Source organism: Trichomycterus rosablanca, chromosome 4, assembly GCF_030014385.1.
Source record: "Trichomycterus rosablanca isolate fTriRos1 chromosome 4, fTriRos1.hap1, whole genome shotgun sequence".
Classification (NCBI taxonomy): Eukaryota; Metazoa; Chordata; class Actinopteri; order Siluriformes; family Trichomycteridae; genus Trichomycterus; species Trichomycterus rosablanca.
Genome location: NC_085991.1, coordinates 33,764,921 through 33,783,818, shown reverse-complemented (window position 1 = coordinate 33,783,818; position 18,898 = coordinate 33,764,921). Strand labels below are relative to the sequence as shown.

Below are 18,898 nucleotides of genomic sequence, written 5' to 3'. Positions count from 1 at the left end.
ACTGTAAAATTGATTCATATTCACTACTACTAACTACTTTAACCTGGTCATGGTTGTAGTGATACTGGCACAAATCAGAACACTAGGCAAAAGCAATTTAGTCAATACACTATTTAGGGTTGCACGGTGGCTTGGTACGTAGCACTGTTACCTCACAGCAAGAAAGTTCTAGCGGTCTGGGTGCTGTTTGAAGTTTGCATGTTCTTCCTGTGTCCATATGGGATTCCTCTGTGAGCTCTGGTTTACTTCCACAGTCCAAAGACATTCAGTCAGGTTAATTGAATCTACTAAAATTGACCTAGATGTGAATGTGTGTTGCCCTGTGATGGACTGGTGACCTGTTCAGGGTGTTTCCTACCTTTCACCTGGTGAATTGTAACCATTGCAACCCTAAATAGAACAAGGTGGAGGTAAAACAGACAGTGAGTAATGAATTAACCTTATGCATGTTTTGGAGGTGGGAGGAAATCAGATTACCTCAAGTTATTATTTATTTATTTATTATGATTTTTACCATCATGTTTTACACACTTTGGTTGCATTCATGACAAAACAGGTAGTTACTGGTTACACAAGATTTAGCAGTTCAAAGTCAAACACAGTCATGGACAATTTTGTATCTCCAATTCATCTCACTTGCATGTCTTTGGACTGTGGGAGGAGCTCCCGGAGGATACCACACAGACACGGGGAGAACATGCAAACTCCACACAGAAAGGACCCAGACCACTCTACCTGGGAATCATACCCAGGACCTTCTCGCCTTGAGGCGATAGTGCTACCCACCGAGCCACCGTGCCTCCCGATTACCTAAAGGAATCCCACTTGAAGAAAGAGAGAACATGTCCTATGAGAACTCTTTACAGATAGTGACCAAAAGCTAGGATCAAACCAAGGTACCCAGGACCCATGTTGCTGTTCCACCCATTACATACTGTATTAAATTTGAAATTAATAATATTTTGTGCAGTATATTAATATTCTCCCTATATCCGCCAGGTACTCCAGTTTTTTCCACCCTAAGAACTACAGATAAGTTGATTACCTGCTCTAAAATGCCCCTAGGTGTAGAAAAAGTGAATGGAAACTTTGCTGTGAACTGGTGTTTTGTCTGTGGTGTACCCACCTGGCGTCTGGTGTTCTAAGGACGGGCCGAAATTCACTGCAACCCTACCATGGATAAAGTGAGATCCATGTTGCTGGGTGGCACCCACTCACTCTTCCTAAGAGGAAAATATATTCAACTTGATGTCTTTATTACAGGTTTAGATTACAAATAGATGAGGATGTCTAGATGAGGAATTCTTTCTAAGTCTGTAACTGACCCAGGAATGGCTTAACTCTTTATTTCACTGTGTTTCCTTTTTCTTTTCAGCTGGTAAATTTTGCAGTTTTAATAATTAATGTACTCTTACTGTTCCCTTCTGTTCTGTAGAATGGAATGACCAAGTTGTGCCAGCAAGATTAGTGTAACCGCAGGAATCAAGTAAAAACAAAGAGATCCTTTGTTCTCACTAAGTGCTAAAAATGACTAATGTTACAGTTCCAAATAAATATAGACGAGGCTGCTGACATCCCACAACTCAAACTGAACTGCTCTTTTCTGTCAAAACAAACTCTTAAAACCTAATGCTTTGCTAATTCGAAGTGTTCTTGTTAAAGTAACACAATGTGTCACCTAGGTTCCTGGTCTGTGCAACACATCTGGGATCTGGATGGACCATAAAAAGAGTTGATGTGGCAGGAATGGCCCTCATGCAGCTTGAATACAAATAACTTAACAGCTCAAACCTGCTTATGTGAGTGCGGAGGTGCCAGAGAAAACAAACCTCGCACTTCATGCTTGCTTTGGAAGCACAGCAATATCTCGTCATCCTTTTGGGGTGTCTGGCTTTATGCTGTCCTGTTATAACCACACATTTACAAATTAGAGACTATATGATGATGTCAAAAGCCACTAAGCGCCATACTGGCACTGTTCTTTCTGTGCTGTAAAATATATGGAGCCTCATAAACATAGTGGAAATATAAAAAGTGTTTAGCACAAATTTTGACTATGAAATCTAAACAACATTAAACTTGTCTCAATTATTAACAGTCATAAGAACTCTTTACTTATGATGGTTGATGTTTTAGTTGTTTAAAGTTTTTTGAAGTTTATAGTATGTAGAAGCTGTTTTAAAGCACACAAGAGCTACCATTTCTAACTCATCTGTCCGAAACTCGGCTCTGCCATCCAGCAGGCTGGGTGCCTACATGAACAACGATTGGCTGTTGTTCATACAGGGTGGGAGCCGGACAGGACCTCATAACTGATGCAATCATGACCTCTGCTGGCTGATTGATGGCACCTGCACAGAGACAAGGGATAATGCGTTGATCAGGGTGTGGCTCTCCGTACACAAAGCTGATCCGCATATGAACTCACCTTGTGCAGGTAAAAAGATGCAGTCGGCTACTGCACACGTGTCGGAGGGGGCGTGTGTCAGTCTCACTCTCCTCAACCAGGGTGGAGATCAACATCAGTAGAGAGGAAGCATAATGTAATCAGGTAATTGGATACGACTAGATTTGGAGGAAAATTGGGGGGGAAATGCAACAAAAAAAGTGCTGTATCTATATTGTATTTTCAGGTATCCCGTCAGTAAAAGAGAGTACTTATGTTTGGTGTTCCTAGGTTGTTTTGGTACATTAAGCCACATTAAGAAAAGTTTGGTGTTGCTGGGTCATTGTTTTAGTACATAAAGCCACGTTAAGCTGTTTTCACGTTACAAGTTTTAGACTCTTCCTAAAATTCCACTGTACACTGATCAGCCATAACATTAAAATCACCTCCTTGTTTCTACACTCACTGTACATTTTATCAGCTCCACTTACCATATAGAAGCACTTTGTAGTTCTACAATTACTGACTGTAGTCCATCTGTTTCTCTACATACTTTTTTAGCCTGCTTTCACCCTGTTCTTCAATGGTCAACCACTACAGAGTAGGTATTATTTAGGTGGTGGATGATTCTCAGCACTGCAGTGACAATGACATGGAGGTGATGTGTTAGTGTGTGTTGTGCTGGTATGAGTGGATCAGACACAGCATCGCTGCTGGAGTTTTTAAATACCTTGTCCACTCACTGTCCACTCTATTAGACACTCCTACCTAGTTGGTCCACCTTGTAGATGTAAAGTCGGAGACGATCGCTCATCTATTGCTGCTGTTTGAGTTGGTCATCTTCTAGACCTTCATCAGTGGTCACAGGATGACAGGATATTTTTGGTTAGTGGACTATTCTCAGTCCAGCAGTGACAGTGAGGTGTTTAAAAACTCCATCGGTATTGCTGTGTCTGATCCACTCATACCAGCACAACACACACTAACACACCACCACCATGTCAGTGTCACTGCAGTGCTGAGAATTATCCACCAACTAAATAATACCTGCTCTGTAGTGCTGACCATTGAAGAACAGCATGAAAGGGGGCTAACAAAGCATGCAGAGAAACAGATGGACTACAGTCAGTAATTGTAGAACTACAAAGTGCTGCTATATGGTAAGTGGAGCTGATAAAATGGACAGTGAGTGTAGAAACAAGGAGGTGGTTTTAATGTTGAGGCTTGGATGGAACTGGGCTGAGCACTGGAGCTCTGTATCCCCGCCCTTATTTTAAAAAGCTGCCTTCAGTTGGATGCTGCTGTGTTTTTTCAGAGTTCTTCAGAGACCGGTTAAGCCATTGTTAATAAAGTACAGAACAGAGAGTCCTGTAGCTGGGATTCTCAAACACATCTATCCTTTTTCTCTGAGCTACTGTGAACTCGATGTTTTGACATGCGCTGAATCACTTCAGAGAGAGTTTGTGCATTTCTGTGAAAGGACAGATTCAGCTTCTTTCTTAAAGGAATCTGAAGACGAGCTGCTTGATACTTGAACTTGGATACTAATGGCTTGGGTTTAACTATTTTGTTGCTGTTTGTATTTGTTGTTCTTCATTCCTTCCTACCTCCTGCCTACCTCTTTAACCGAACTGACAATGCGGGTGCTTCTGTTGGCTGCAGTCATTTTACTAAATATCAGGTGCTCCATGTGCGCCGAACCGAGATCCAAATGCCCAGAGCGCTGTGACGTGAGCGCGTGCCCGAGTCCGAGCTGCCCGAGCGGGTACGTGCCTGACCGCTGCGGCTGCTGCCTTGTGTGCGCGCGTGTTGAGGGGGAATCGTGCGGACGCGCTCATGACCTGGCCTGTGGAGATGGACTGGAGTGTAAGCACCCCGCCGGGAAGCGCCTCTCCAAAGGCGTGTGCCAGTGCCGCTACAATACCAAGGTGTGTGCCAGCGACGGTAATACGTACGCCAACGTGTGCCAGCTGAAAGCCGCCAGCCGTAAAGCATTGCAGCAAGGCCTGCCGGGACTGAGCACCGTTCACAAGGGGCCGTGTGAGACCAGCAAAGGTAAGATATCGTCCCTTTAAACGTGAGGGACTCTGCCAGGAGGTGTGATTACCTAGGACAAGCATTACAGCATGTTTTTCAATAGTGAGAAAAGAACTGCAGAGTAAAATACACTTTTAAGGTCCTAGTCCTGTAAGATATATAATTATACAGCTCTGTACAAAAACATTTGTAATAAACATTATAATAATAATAAATAATAGTTACATTTTTATAGCGCCTTTCACAGACCCAAAGACGCTTTACAAGGGAATAGCAAAAAAAAAAAACTAAGCAGTGGAGGAGGGAGAAAAATATGCATTAAAGAGAAAGGTTTTTACCCATTATAGACCAAGAAGACCAATTTATGAATTTTGGTGCGTACCTCCCAATATTCAGATGCTCAAAATGTCCCTGCCCATATACAAATGTAAAAATTAGAAACAGGCGCCCAGGTGGCGCAGCGGGATATTCCACTAGCACACCAGCACCGAGTTTCTGAACTCCTTGGTTCAAAACTCGGCGTAGCCACTGGTCGGCTGGGCACTAATTGGCCACCGTATCTGCAGGGTGGGGGCCGAACTATGTGTGGGTGGGTGGGTCTTCATACGCTGTGTAAGGACCCTGATTGGCGGAAGAGACGCCTGTGCAGAGTGCAGGGGCGAGAAGAGGAGGGCTGTGCACGTGTCGGAGGAGACGTGTACAGTGACGTGCTCTCCTTGGATGCAATCTGGTATCCCTCAGCAGCGGAAGACAAAATTGAGTGCGCTAAATCGGGAGGAAAATGTGGAGAAAATGCATTAAAAAAATAAATAAATAAAAATTAGAAACAGGCCCAAACAGATTCCACTCAATAGCTTTGTGTAATGTTAGGATCCGGCAGTGTTCCCATCAGTTTTTGATAATATAGTAGACCCAGTAGATTTGGTCCCCTCAATATTCAATTCATGGCCATGACTCGGCTTTAACTACACATAATTCCCTCTAAAATTAGTCCTTTCTACTTTTAAAGGGTAAAAAATACTAGTGACATGCATGACCAGCTCTCGGGCTGATCTAGCCCTTTATAAGATGTCTCATTAAATAACTAGTAAAAAGTATTTTGGTCATTTTACAGGGTAAATACTTAATAGAGAAAACGAGTAACAAATCTTGTAGCATTTATGGTAGTGGATGGCACTTTTTTTTAATTCTTTTGTGTAACTGCAGTCAAACTTCCCTTTGTTCAAATATAGTGTGCGCACATATGCAGCTGTTTACAGGAACCATTGTCAGGTACTTCAGTATAAAACCTAAAGCTTGTCTTTTATCATTAGAAATCATTTTTAAATAATTTCAGATTAATTTAGTTAAAAATAACAGGTTTCATATTGTATACACAAACAATGGAGCATGTTTACTGTACATGTGCAAATACCATTTTAAAAATACCTGTTTTTGTGCTTATCAAAAACAGCACACAAGCTGGTTTTAATTGTATATTAATGATAAGATTTACACCTTGTATACAACCACAATAGTCTACTTTTGTTTTTACATAGGTGAACTTAAAACTTTTACTCTAGTATCTTTTAAAAAGCATTTTATGTATGAATATTAGTCATCAAACATCCACAAGAACAGTCATTTGCAACATCTGAAGTTTATCAGTTTGCTCGCACAAAAGCATGTGGTTACTGGAAGTCATTTAGCCGAGTGTTCGAGTCCAAGCCAAGTGTCATGACTTATCTATGATTTAGGATCAGACCTGGATTTGGGCTTGGGAGCTTGAACTTTGTCTAAGAGGTCTAAACCTAACTGCAACAAGATAATATTTTAGATTATTTTATTTAGTTAGGGGGTTTAGCTGTGTCTCCAGGCAGTCTGGTTCTTTGTGGGCTTCACAGCCTTATAACATGGCAAACAGGATACATATGTGAAGTACATCCTATAGATCCCACAACACATACTATCCTTAGCCCTCCACTGAACTTGAGAGCAATAAAAATAGCATAAGACCTCATATACCATCAATTAGACACTCATTTAAATGCACTTTATTTGCAGTGCTGTTAGTTTAATTTCCATTCATTATAAAACCTGTCAAATTCTTACTGAAAAAGAGTCCGCACAGCACAACCCCAGAATGAATAGTCTCTCAGGAGTTTTTAAAACAGTTCAGCTCAGACATTAACCTTGACTTGCAGGTGGCAGCTGTAGATTCATTATTTGAGAAGGCATTTAGAAAACAGACGGCCATTGTGGTCTTCAGACTAGCCATGAATTCCCCAATGACTCTTCAGTGGGGATTAGATTCTTTGGGGCTGATCGTAGATCAGCTCTCAACCAGGATACTAACTGTAACCATTTCATGAACAGTCATTAAACTGTCTTTAGATCAAAGAAAGAACGACTGTAAACAGGCAAGATGTATGAGGAAAGAGCAGGATTTAAAGCTACTGTTTATTCTGACAGTAAGATGATCTGAGCAGTGACCCTGTCTGCATCCGCTTCTACTGATGGAAATCTGTCTGATTATGTGCTATTGTGGGAACTGTCTGGACCAAATCCTGACATTAAACAAACTCATTACATAAAATATTAGTGCAGAAAGAGTAGGCAGGATGGGTGAGGCAGACTGTATATTTATTTAATCACTGGTCAGAATAATAATTTAATTTGTAATGTTAAGTGTTGAGCTGAATCTGAATCACAATTCTAACTGTAGGACTAAGCCCTGTAAGTTGTGAGACTTGGCCTTAATTGAGTAGTGTATCCTTCAAATCCCACATATTCTTAATAGAATTGAGTTTTTTAGCATTTGGAGGCCATGTCAACACTTTAAACTCCATTAAGGAATACTGTTGCCATGAAGCTGTGTATTTGGTCTGCAACAATGTTAGCTAAGTGGTAGAAATTACATGCACATGAATGCCAGGGATCAAGCAGAACATTGCCCAGAGCATCACATTGCCTCCGCCAGCTTGCTTTATTCTTATAGTGATGTCAAAGAATTAAAATAATCTGAAATTTGAGCCACAGTAGCCATTCTGTTGCTTTAACCATATGCTATAGCCTTTATAATCTCTGACATCACTGAGTCATGGCCTTCCAATAAGCATTTGGCAGTCCTTGGCTTGTATTTTTGGGATGACTGTTGATGTGTACTCTCAGCTGCCTATAAGCACCCTGTTTTGAGATACTTCAACTGAGTTGTCTGGCCAGAACCATTTGGCCCTTATCAGAATCACTCAGGTCTTTATGTTTGATAATATCTGCTGCAATTAACACATTTACTTTAAGTAACTACCATCAGCACAGTATTTAATATATTCCTGACCGTCACATGCAGCATTGGAGGAATGCCTTTATTTGGAGCAGAGAGGGTTAAGGGCCTTGCTCAAGGGCCCAATAACATGGCTGAATAACAGAGCTGGGAGTTTAAATTAACTGGATCTGTGACAAAATTCCCTTGACGAGGATTCAAGTTTGTTTTGCCTCCACATACATAGTGTGGAGGATGGTAAGTGTGGCACCCTCCATCCCCTGCCCCATCAACCAGTTATTAAAAATAGGGATTTCTTATAGCCATTTTACTCATCTTTACCAGGGGTGCCATTCATTGCAGAAGAGTCTGTGCAGGGCTGTAGTGTATTGACTGTAGTTCTTCTTATTCCATTATGCTCCCCAAATACCCACAACTCTCAATGGCTCACTTGTGGTGGCAAACATGACAACTTCACTTGGTAAACTGCTATCATTTGAAAAGAATGAGGACAACATAGTATGATATTGTAGTTTACAAATGTACCACTAGATCCACAAATCAACCCTGTGCACCTTTATGTAGGTCATAAATAAAATATTGTGGGTAATGTCATATTTGTCATGATATCAAGGAGGCACCAAGAATTATTTGGAGTTCAGACAACTACACTGATCAGCCATAACATTAAAACCACCTAGTTTCTACACTCACTGTCCATTTTATCAGCTTCACTTACCATATAGAAGCACCTTGAAATTATATCCTCTGTTGGCTGGATATATTTTTGCTTGGTGGACTATTCTCAGTCCAGCAGTAACAATGAGGTGTTTAAAAACTCCATCAGCATTGCTGTGTCTGATCCACTCATACCAGCACAACACACACTAACACACCACCACCATGTCAGTGTCACTGCAGTGCTGAGAATGATTCACCACTCAAATAATACCTGCTCTGTGGTGGTCCTGACCATTGAAGAACAGCATAAAAGGGGGCTAATAAAGCATGCAGAGAAACAGATAGATTACAGTCAGTAATTGTAGAACTACAAAGTGCTTCTATATGGTAAGAGGAGCTGATAAAATGGACAGTGGTTTTAATGTTATGGCTGATCAGTGTATACTGTAGTTATAAAGTTTGTAAACTTCTAACAAAGCCTAGAATCACAGCATCATTATTTGACAGTATACACAAACCTGGTATATCTTGTAAAGTATGGCAGGGTAGCGTACACATCTAAACTGATCTCCAGTGTTTGACTAGGAGTGTTGCTTACACGTCTGCTTTTAGATTTTTTTTTTTTAGATCTTGTTGGATGCACAGTTCCTAGGATACATTTGGTCTGTTTAGGTTAGTGCTTTTACTTTCAAAGCACTGACTCATAAGAATAAAGAGCTTGCAGTGGAGGGGGAAGGTGAAAAATCATCCAAACTAAACACACAAAGAGCATGCCGAGTGCCCAGTTCCTGTGTTTAAAAAGTTTCCGAACTTCTATACATTAATCAGACATACATCAAAAATGCTGCAGCTTCAAATTTGTAGAATGAACATTATCATTACTAGATCAAATATACCAGCATGTTTGCCAAGCATGTGGCATCAGTTGGACCACTAATGTCTAGTCTGTCTTCAAAACCAGACTGGAAAGTGGCGAGTCAGAGGGATGATTTGTACAGTTTATGGAATATTTAGACCTCCATAAATAGCTAGTGTGTGGCTGTGAAGAGGTTTGGGTGAGTGTTTAGCCTGTAATAGAGAACTCTCAAGTAGGAGACACTGCAGCAGGAATGAAAGTTTGACTGACTTGGCCTCCCTGTCACAAAGATCTTAACTCTGCAGTTCCCCTCAGGACACATCTTAGCGATATAGTTATCCTGGATTGTTGCCTTAAACTAAACTTCCTGTTGTGATTAATGATAAACCACTGCATGTGATTTAGTGCATGGCTACGAAAAAAATGGAATAAATAAAATGTAAGTCATTATTTGGCCAGAGATTGTGTCTCCATTTCTCTTCTTCTTTTCAGAAAAATGCTGACACTGCAAATAAAACACACTTAACTGAGTCTGTGCTGTATGTTACAACAGTGTTGGGGTTGTGCTAAAGTTAGAGGTTGTCAGCTGGTTGTTTAGATGTACTAAACATATTATAGTTGCAAGCAAAAATTTCTGAACCCTTATTTTTGCACTAATTATCTACTAACTGGGGAGGCACGGTGGCTCAGTGGGTAGCACTGCTGTCTCACAGCAAGAATGTCCTAGGTTCGATTCCCAGGTGGAGCGGTACGGGTTCTTTCTGTGTGCAGTTTGCATGTTCTCCTGTAAATGCGTTCCGTGGAACTGCATATATTTTAGGCTAATGTAAAATAATGGGGTTGTTTTTGACACTTATACACTGAAAATAACAGAACTATAATATAAAAACACTGAAATACAATTAAAAACAGTTAAAAACAATAAAACATACCATAGAACCTGCACTATACCTTAAGCTCTTTATTTTCTTATGCTTCTTAATTAGTGAAGATAACTTGTGAGCAGTAATAATTAAGAGAGGTTTAGTGTTTCTGTGTCGTTCTTTTACTACATTAAGTCACATTAAGTTTTTTTTTTTTTTTTACAATACGCATTTTAGACTCTCGGAAAAGCTGATACTCACAATTTCTTACAACCTCAAGCTGTAACAAGTTTAAAAGTGAAACAGTGAGAAAAATCCAGATAAACACAGATACATGTGGAGCTTTCAGCACTGTGGAATAACAGTGTTATTCCACACAAATGCAGATTCATCTCATATTCACATTTTGATGACGTTTTACCGCACCGTTCAAGCCGAGCGCTAAACAAAGCGGTTGTTCATTGTTAATTTAAAATTAAATAAAAAAAATTTTAAAGGTGAACATGAGTTTTAAAGATTTTGCGTTTAGGGGACATTAAGTTACAAGGTACCACTGTATTAGACTATTAAAGTAGTAGAGATTTTGGCAGTTCATTTTCAGCCCACACGCCTTCCTGCTGGATTGCTTGTTCTAATTTTGCTTGCTGTAGTGTATTCTTTACGAGATTCCTACTCATTCCTTGGGAAAGGAGGTACAAAATTGTCTCTGAGTTTGTCTTATCTGAATGGTGGGGAGACTGGTCTTTAGAAATGTCTTGTAGACTTCCTCTAAGATTACAACTGACCCACTCATCTAGTCCTACCTTATTATTAGAAAGACTCAAAGTAGCTTTTAGAGTAACTTTAAGACTATGCTTGAATTTTGTATTCATCAAGAACAACATGTAATTTTGGTACGTTATTAGATCAGGCAGACAGGGTCTGTAATTGTGATAACATTTTATGCCGTATATTGATTTCCTCAGATTACAGTCTTAGTTTGTAGGTTAGTAGGACATAATCAGGGTGCACCACTAAGCCACTGATAGAGAGACATGATGGCTAGTGTGCCAAGGCGGGCACAGGAAACAGTGGTCACTCAGGGAGAGATCTATAAGCGGAAAATAGCACTTTCTAATTACTGTACTTTAGACACCCAGCACGCAAGTGCACACATGTATACAAACTTACACACCAGCAAAAAAAACTGAAACCACCTGCTGGGTTTAGATGCAATTACAGACAACCAGTTCCTGTGTTGGCAAAAATGCCTAACTACTACTATTACCCTCTAGTTCTGCAGTAAAATATACCCTCCTCAGTCTATAAATACTAACCATTTTGGCTAAATGACTGCAGCTGTATTACCACAGTTATTAAGGGCTGTTAATTGTTTAGCAGAGCAAAATACAATATCTGTTGATTCTAGACTAACATTGCCCACTTCTAATTTCACTGTATTTATCCAATTTCCCCAGAATCACGGAGCACATTGTACATTTTCTGGACCATTTTCTCCCATTTAGACAAAACCAGTCTGTTTATAGACTCCCAACTGGCCGATTTGAATCCTGAATCCCAGCTGTAGTGAGCTAGTGTAATTTTTACACCACCCGAGTACTCATTTCTAATTTAGGAAAGGAAAATACTTACTCTGTTCTCAGATGACATTTTATAGAGGCATTAGTCTATAAAATTTCTGCAGTGTACGCTTATTAACATGAGAAATTCTTCCTGCTAGTATAGGTCCCACACACCCCAACAGCCCGAGGTACAAATTCAACTTTATTGCTGATGTGGTGGAGAAGATTGCCCCAGCTGTGGTACATGTGGAGCTCTTTCTCAGGTAAGATCCACATCTGATCCATAAATCAGACTGATGCATTCTTATTAAAAAGGTATGGCCTTTATAGTTTTAACAGTTGACACAAAGAATGGCTTCAACTGGAAGCACGGGTTTAAGGGTTTAAGTTCATTTTTCTTTTAAGTTGAAGTATTTATGCCAAACACATTCTTGGCATCTATACCTGGTTCGAACTTAAACCAAGGCTGTAAATTGTTCTAGACTATTTTGTTATCAAAGTTACTGCATGAATTCAAAACACTATGCAGAATGACACCCCCTTTTTCTGTGCACATGGCATGTATTGACAGAGACAACAGGCTTTAAAAAACGATTATATTTTGAAAGAGCTGGAAATGTGACACAACTGAAGGAAACAGCTGTTTAAGAACAGCTACTGTGCGTCATTGATGCAATGATGACCACAGATGGATCTTACAAAGAAACTAAACACACAGAATCTGACAGGCAGACAGTTTCCATTCAAGTCTTTAGTCATTCAAGAGTTTTAATCTCAGAGACCTAAAATCTTTGAGTTTTGCTTGATTGTGTCATTTCTTCACACTAATACACTACATACACTAATTCTGTTGTACTTTTACTGGCAGCCACCCACTGTTTGGACGGACAGTGCCACTGTCGAGTGGCTCAGGGTTTGTGATGTCAGAGACCGGGCTGATAGTAACAAACGCACATGTTGTTTCCACCAACACACCTGTGTCGGGTCGCCAGCAACTTAAAGTGCAGATGCATAATGGAGAAATATACGACGCCACCATTAAAGACATCGATAAGAAGTCTGATATCGCTACCATCAAAATCAACCCACAGGTGAAGCTTACATTAATGTTTATGCATTAAATTGCCAGAATTCTATTAGATTCACCTATTTAGTTTATATTAAACTGAGAATCCTGATTTACCCATCCCAAATAAAGGGTATTCATTTTTGTTTGGTCTAATAGTCTAATAGTGTGTGTGGTCTGTGGGTGTGTTACTACGAAATTATTTATACCAAAAACACAATAAAAGCTCATTTTGTCTAATGTGCAAAATAATTCAAGGGGTTTGAATATTTTTATATTCACTGTACTATACACAGAGAAAAAAAGATAATGACCCCTTATCAGTAGTTGTGTCATTCTTCTCTGTCTCTGTTCTGCAGAAAAAATTGCAGGTCTTGTTGCTGGGTCATTCGGCAGACTTGCGGCCTGGTGAATTTGTAGTTGCCATCGGAAGTCCGTTTGCTCTACAGAACACAGTGACCACGGGCATCGTCAGTACCGCTCAGAGAGACGGCAAAGAGATTGGCATCCGGGACTCAGATATGGACTACATACAGACTGATGCCATCATTAATGTGAGATACTGGCTGTGGACAGCTGATCATTTTGTTTTTAAAATAGTAACAGTGTTAATGTGTTAAGTGTAATTTTTTTTGTTTTTAGTATGGAAACTCAGGTGGCCCACTTGTCAACCTGGTTAGTATTTTATATGCATGTGTTTTATTAGAGTGTGTACTATTTCAATTAAATGTAGCAATGTTTATATCAAGGGCTATGATATATTTTAAGCTGTTTGTCGATTTTGCACTATTAGGATGGAGAAGTGATTGGGATTAACACACTGAAAGTGGCAGCAGGAATCTCCTTTGCCATTCCGTCAGACAGGATAACTCAGTTTCTCAATGACTCCATGGGCAAGCAAAGCAAAGGTACTGAGATTATGTCATTTTAAATATATTACACTGCAAAACATACAGACAAATGGGCTTTGCACTTTTTATGATAAACAATATAATAAACAATGTAAGATTATGACACTTGTTATAAATTTTGTATTTCAAGCATTTATTTATAAAAAAAAAAAAAGCATAATTACAGTGGTACCTTGTAACTCAATGTCCCCTAAACTCAAAATCTTTGAAACTCAACGCCCTTCGTCGAGAAATGTGTACCCTTAAACTCAATGTTTCCCTTAAACTCAACGTGTTCAGTTTGTTTTTTAAAAATGTATTTGTTTAATTTCAAGTTAACAATGAACAGTTGTTTTGTTCAGAGCTCGGATTGAGTGGTGCGGTAAAACGTTATCAAAGTGCACATATAAGACATATCTGCATTAGTGTGGAATAACCGTCAAATTCAAGCTCCACATGTATCTATGTCTAGCTGGATTTTCCTCCTGTTTCACTTTTAAACTTGTGTTACAGCTCGGGGTTCTGAGAAATTGTGAGAATCAGCTTTTTTATTTTAGTGTTTTTATATTATATTTGTGTTATTTTCAGTGTATAAGTGTCAAAAACAACCCCATTATTTTACATAAGCCGAATATATATGTCAGAATATATGCAAGTCCATGGGACCATGGAACACATTAACAGGTTTCCCATGAAACTCACCTTGAAACTCAGCAGCTTTTAAACTCAACGCCAGTCCCAGAACCAATTGACGTTGAGTTTCAAGGTACCACTGTACTTGTCATTTACCTTAACACTTTAAATTAGTTCAACTTAGTTCAAAACAGGTTAAAAATCTTACATTAATATTTATATTATCTTATGATCGTATAAATCACCTATATACTTTCTTATTTGATTACCTGCTAGGATACATTTTTGTGCTGAATGTAGCTCATCTCATAGCCCTTGGTGTTAAATAATGAACCTGTTTCTTGATGTTGTTTTTTTTTTCCAGAAACAAGATCAGTAAAAAAACGTTTCATTGGAATTCGAATGCTTACTATCACTGAAGCGTGAGTGGATTTGACATAAATAATTATATTATACACAAACTTTGTTGAATCTGAGACATTTATTCTTAGAATAGTCCATAGACCCAATAGTTACATATTATTGGAAATATCAGGGGTCAAGGCTGAAACATACAGGCCTGTAGCATGGTATATGCAGCAGATGAACATACTTACTAGTTAACTGATGTTAATTCATGCTTATATGTTTTTGTAATAAGTGATTTATATCAACTTTACTTATGTTAGATAAAAAACAAAAAATTTTTATATCAATTTTTAAAAAATTAAGACAATAGTTTAGCTTTACAAATGCCACAAACAAACAGTACAGAGAGGTATATCACCTAGCACACAAGCTCTGTATGCAATTTAGAGGAATATGGAGACAACAGGCCAGGGTTCAAATGCATGACAGTCATGCCATCCTATCACAGCTGGTGAAACTTTTCATAAAGTTAGCAATAACAAAGCCCACTTAGAGGGAAGAACGGTTTATGTTTACTGTCACTTGACGTTGGTCTCTCATTAAATTAATATTACTTGACCCTCTGTAAATTTATAGCTGGACCATCAATCACTCACATTCGGCAAAATTCTAATAGAGAGCATTCTTTAATTTAACCCTTCACATTCCAACACAAATCGAATACCCAAATTTGAAGAGTTTATTTGCTTAGATTTGTATTTGTGTGAATGTTGAGTGTCAAATTATGTGTAGATAAAACATAATTAAAACTTTTAAAAAATATTATTTTTAATTTCTTAACTTTTTCCCATTTTTAACATTTTTACCTAACTCATTTTAGCAGAAGTGTCCAAACTTTTGCCTAGTTTTGTATGCTTGCTAAAATAAATCATATAAAATGTCACTGAACAACTTATTTTTCCTTTTTACTATTTAATTCCTTTATATAAAGATATGTGCTATTGGTGTCTAAGGTCTCTGTGTGTTTTTTGCAGACTTGTGGAGGAGCTGAAGCAGCAGAACCCAGACTTCCCAGATGTTACAAGTGGAATCTATGTTCATGAGGTTGTTCCTCACTCTCCTGCTGAAAAGTAAGTAACTCATATAATAGTGTATCAATAGTGTGAGGTGACTTTCACATGATAAGTGTTTTGCACCTTTCACATAATATGTTGCAAAAACACTTTCTGTTAATCTTATTAAAGAGCTACAAAGCTACAATAAGTGATTCTGGGATTAATAAACCTAGGATACCTATGTATAATACAAACTTCTGATTCCACAGCGCAAGCGGTAGAAACAGAGCATCAAAGTGGTATCTTAATCTATAACTAATTTAATAGAGGAGTTCTTAAGACTAATAAAAAGTAAGGGCACATTTCCTGTTTGAAAAAGCTAATATTGTTCTTGGAACGCTGTCAAACAAGTTTTAAATGATTTGTGGTGGAATGCCGAAGCATTCTTCAAGATGAAAAAGTCTTTTTATATATATATATATATATATATATATATATATATAGATATATTAGGGCTGTCGAAGTTAACGCGATAATAACGCATTAACGCGACCTCAATTTAACGCGATTAAAAAAATTAGTGCCATTAACGCAAATTCTAGTTCATGTTGACACTTGACTGGTAGAACAAACGTTTTAATGTCGGACTTGCCACCGTTTTTCATTTGCGGTTTGTTAACATAATGTAACCGATCGTGGTAGTGATGCACTTGCATAATAAAGAAATAAATACACGCTATATTCACAAGTTGTCGGGAGCAGAACACTTTATTACACTTAATTAACTTCTTCTTCTGTACCGAATACCGGAAAGCTGAGTCGAGCACGTTAGTTCATGAACTATGGAAGCCCCAAAGGGTCAAAACACACTCACTTCGTGTAGAAACGTCCATCAAACCATCGTCACGATACAACCACAGACAAGTCTGTTACAATAACTACGCCTTATCCCACCTAAAGCACCGCTGATCTACAATGTTTGCTGATGGAGAAATTCTAACCTACAATCTGACATTTACTGCCTAGTATGTAAGTGAATAAAACTCCCTTACAGTTTTCTCTTGTCCCAGCAGTTTTTAACATAAGTACATTTAGCATAAAATGTGTTCACCATTTGAATTGTAACATTTCACTTAAAAATCCTTGTTTTCTATAACATTTACACAGATTTTTTTAAATGCGATTAATCGCGATTAACTATATGAAATTCTGAGATTAATCGCGATTAAAAATTTTAATCGTTTGACAGCCCTAATATATATATGACGAAGTCAAAAATCAAAGGACTTTGCCATTGCCTCAGGATTTGCCTGTGTCGAATTCTAAATTAATTAATATTTTCAAAAAACATCTAAGTTTGTCAGCGAAAACAGTTTCTTAGCATTTTGTCACTTAAATAAAGCTTCAAGAGAAATAACCTGACACATTTTTGTTTTTATTGAATTTTCCAAAATGTCCTAACTTCTCTGGTAATAGGGTTTGTATATAGAAGACGAAATAAGGTGAGGAGGATGGGTCCCTGTTAAGTCTTCTTAATAATAAAGTTTTTTTTCTTGCCACTGTCACTCTTTTCTACCAGGACTCTATAGAGTTGCTTTGAGACAATGTCTATTTTAGAAAGCGCTGTACAAATAAAATTTATTTGACTTGATTTGACTTGAAAATTGACTCATCTGACCTGATTGTTTTTTTTTCCTATTGCTCAAGATGTACATGTTTTGTGACTTTACACCAAAGTATTTCTTTGCGACTTGGACATTGATGCAAAATGTTTCTGAAAGGCAGAACTATTATGTATTCCTGCTTTTATGTTTTTATAGATTGTTCCTCTAATACTGTTTCTCTTTCATTTTTGTGACTGATCCACCTGCAGTTTAGCCCATATCATGTTGCTTTGAAAACTAAAAATTTGAATTTTGTTATTGTTAGTACCTGCTGTTAATTAACAATCAATATAAAAAACTCTTATATAACATAAAAATATTATGTCACAGAAAAAATATTCATTTTGGTTTAACTCGGCAGTTGTTACTTAAATTTTTCCATTAGTCCAAGAAATTGCATTGCTGTAGGGTCGTACGGATTTGCTAAAGTTTTAACCTGTTTAACCTTAACTAAAGTGCTGCAATATCTGTGCCATGTACTCTAGAGGGGGCATAAAGGACGGAGACATCATCGTTAAGCTGAACGGCCATTCTCTGACCAGCACCGGCGAGCTGAAGGATGCATTAATGGAGGACACAGCTTTGCTGCTGGAGGTCCGCAGGGGCAACGATGACCTGCTCTTTAATATCGAACCTGATGTCATCATGCAGTGATTGATTCATGTCGCTCACAAATCTCCTTTTATTTAATAATGCAGGGACAAACGGGAAAATGCAATTAAACCAGGCAGTTTAAGCCTTAAAGGGTTAGGGTTTGTTACAACTTACTATGGAGCACTATAAACCAGAACTAAGTAGGATTTTTCCTGCTGTTACAGTACTCGTTTTACAATACTTGTCTTACATGGCAGCCATCAGGATAAGGCTAAATACTGTACATATATGAATAAAATTGTAAGAACGTGTATTATATAATTTGTGTTATAAAGGAACAATGACAATTTCAGTACTGTACTGCTTTAATGACAATGCTGAGAATGTTGAAAAGCAGCTAGATTTGTTCCAGGCACCATTCCACAGACAGTGCAAAGCAGAGTGAGCAGATGTAGAGCATATGTGGTGATATGATCAAAAAATGGGATTGAAAGTACTCTGCCCTAGCACATTGTAATAAATGTGATCAATACATCCTATTGCTGTTCACTTTATACCTGTTAATGTTTTATATCTACTTTTGTAACTTTTGTACGCAGTTTTTTAAGTCAAAATGTTTACAATTGTGTCTTTTGGTTTGCTCCAATAAAAACAGAATGATCATTCTGATTATTATGCCACCCATGTGGCATATGCAATGCAGAGTCTTTATCTTAACACCTATGCACCGTGGACCTATACACTGATCAGCCGTAACAATAAACCACCTCCTTGTTTCTGCACTCACTGTCCATTTTGTCAGCTCCACTTACCATATAGAAGCATATTGTAGTTCTACAATTACTGACTGTAGTCCATCTATTTCTCTGCATGCTTTGTGACTCCCCTTTTATGCTGTTCTTCAATGGTCAGGACTCTCCCAGGACCACTGCAGAGTAGGTATTATTTGGGTGGTGGATCATTCTCATCACTGCAGTGACACTGACATGGTGGTGGTGTGTTGTGCTGGTATGAGTGGATCA

At 38.4% G+C, this 18,898-nt stretch overlaps 1 protein-coding gene across 1 annotated transcript; it reads left to right on the top strand.

The window, feature by feature from the left end:
• The first annotated feature begins 3,774 nt into the window (after window positions 1–3,774).
• Window positions 3,775–18,532, top strand: htra3b (HtrA serine peptidase 3b). The gene is made up of 9 exons (XM_062993258.1): window positions 3,775–4,441; window positions 11,790–11,889; window positions 12,495–12,717; window positions 13,052–13,246; window positions 13,335–13,367; window positions 13,486–13,600; window positions 14,580–14,637; window positions 15,598–15,693; window positions 17,768–18,532. The coding sequence occupies exons 1-9, from the start codon at window positions 4,024–4,026 to the stop codon at window positions 17,934–17,936; spliced, it is 1,407 nt and encodes a 468-aa protein (XP_062849328.1). The 5' UTR covers window positions 3,775–4,023; the 3' UTR covers window positions 17,937–18,532.
• The last annotated feature ends 366 nt before the right edge of the window (window positions 18,533–18,898 follow it).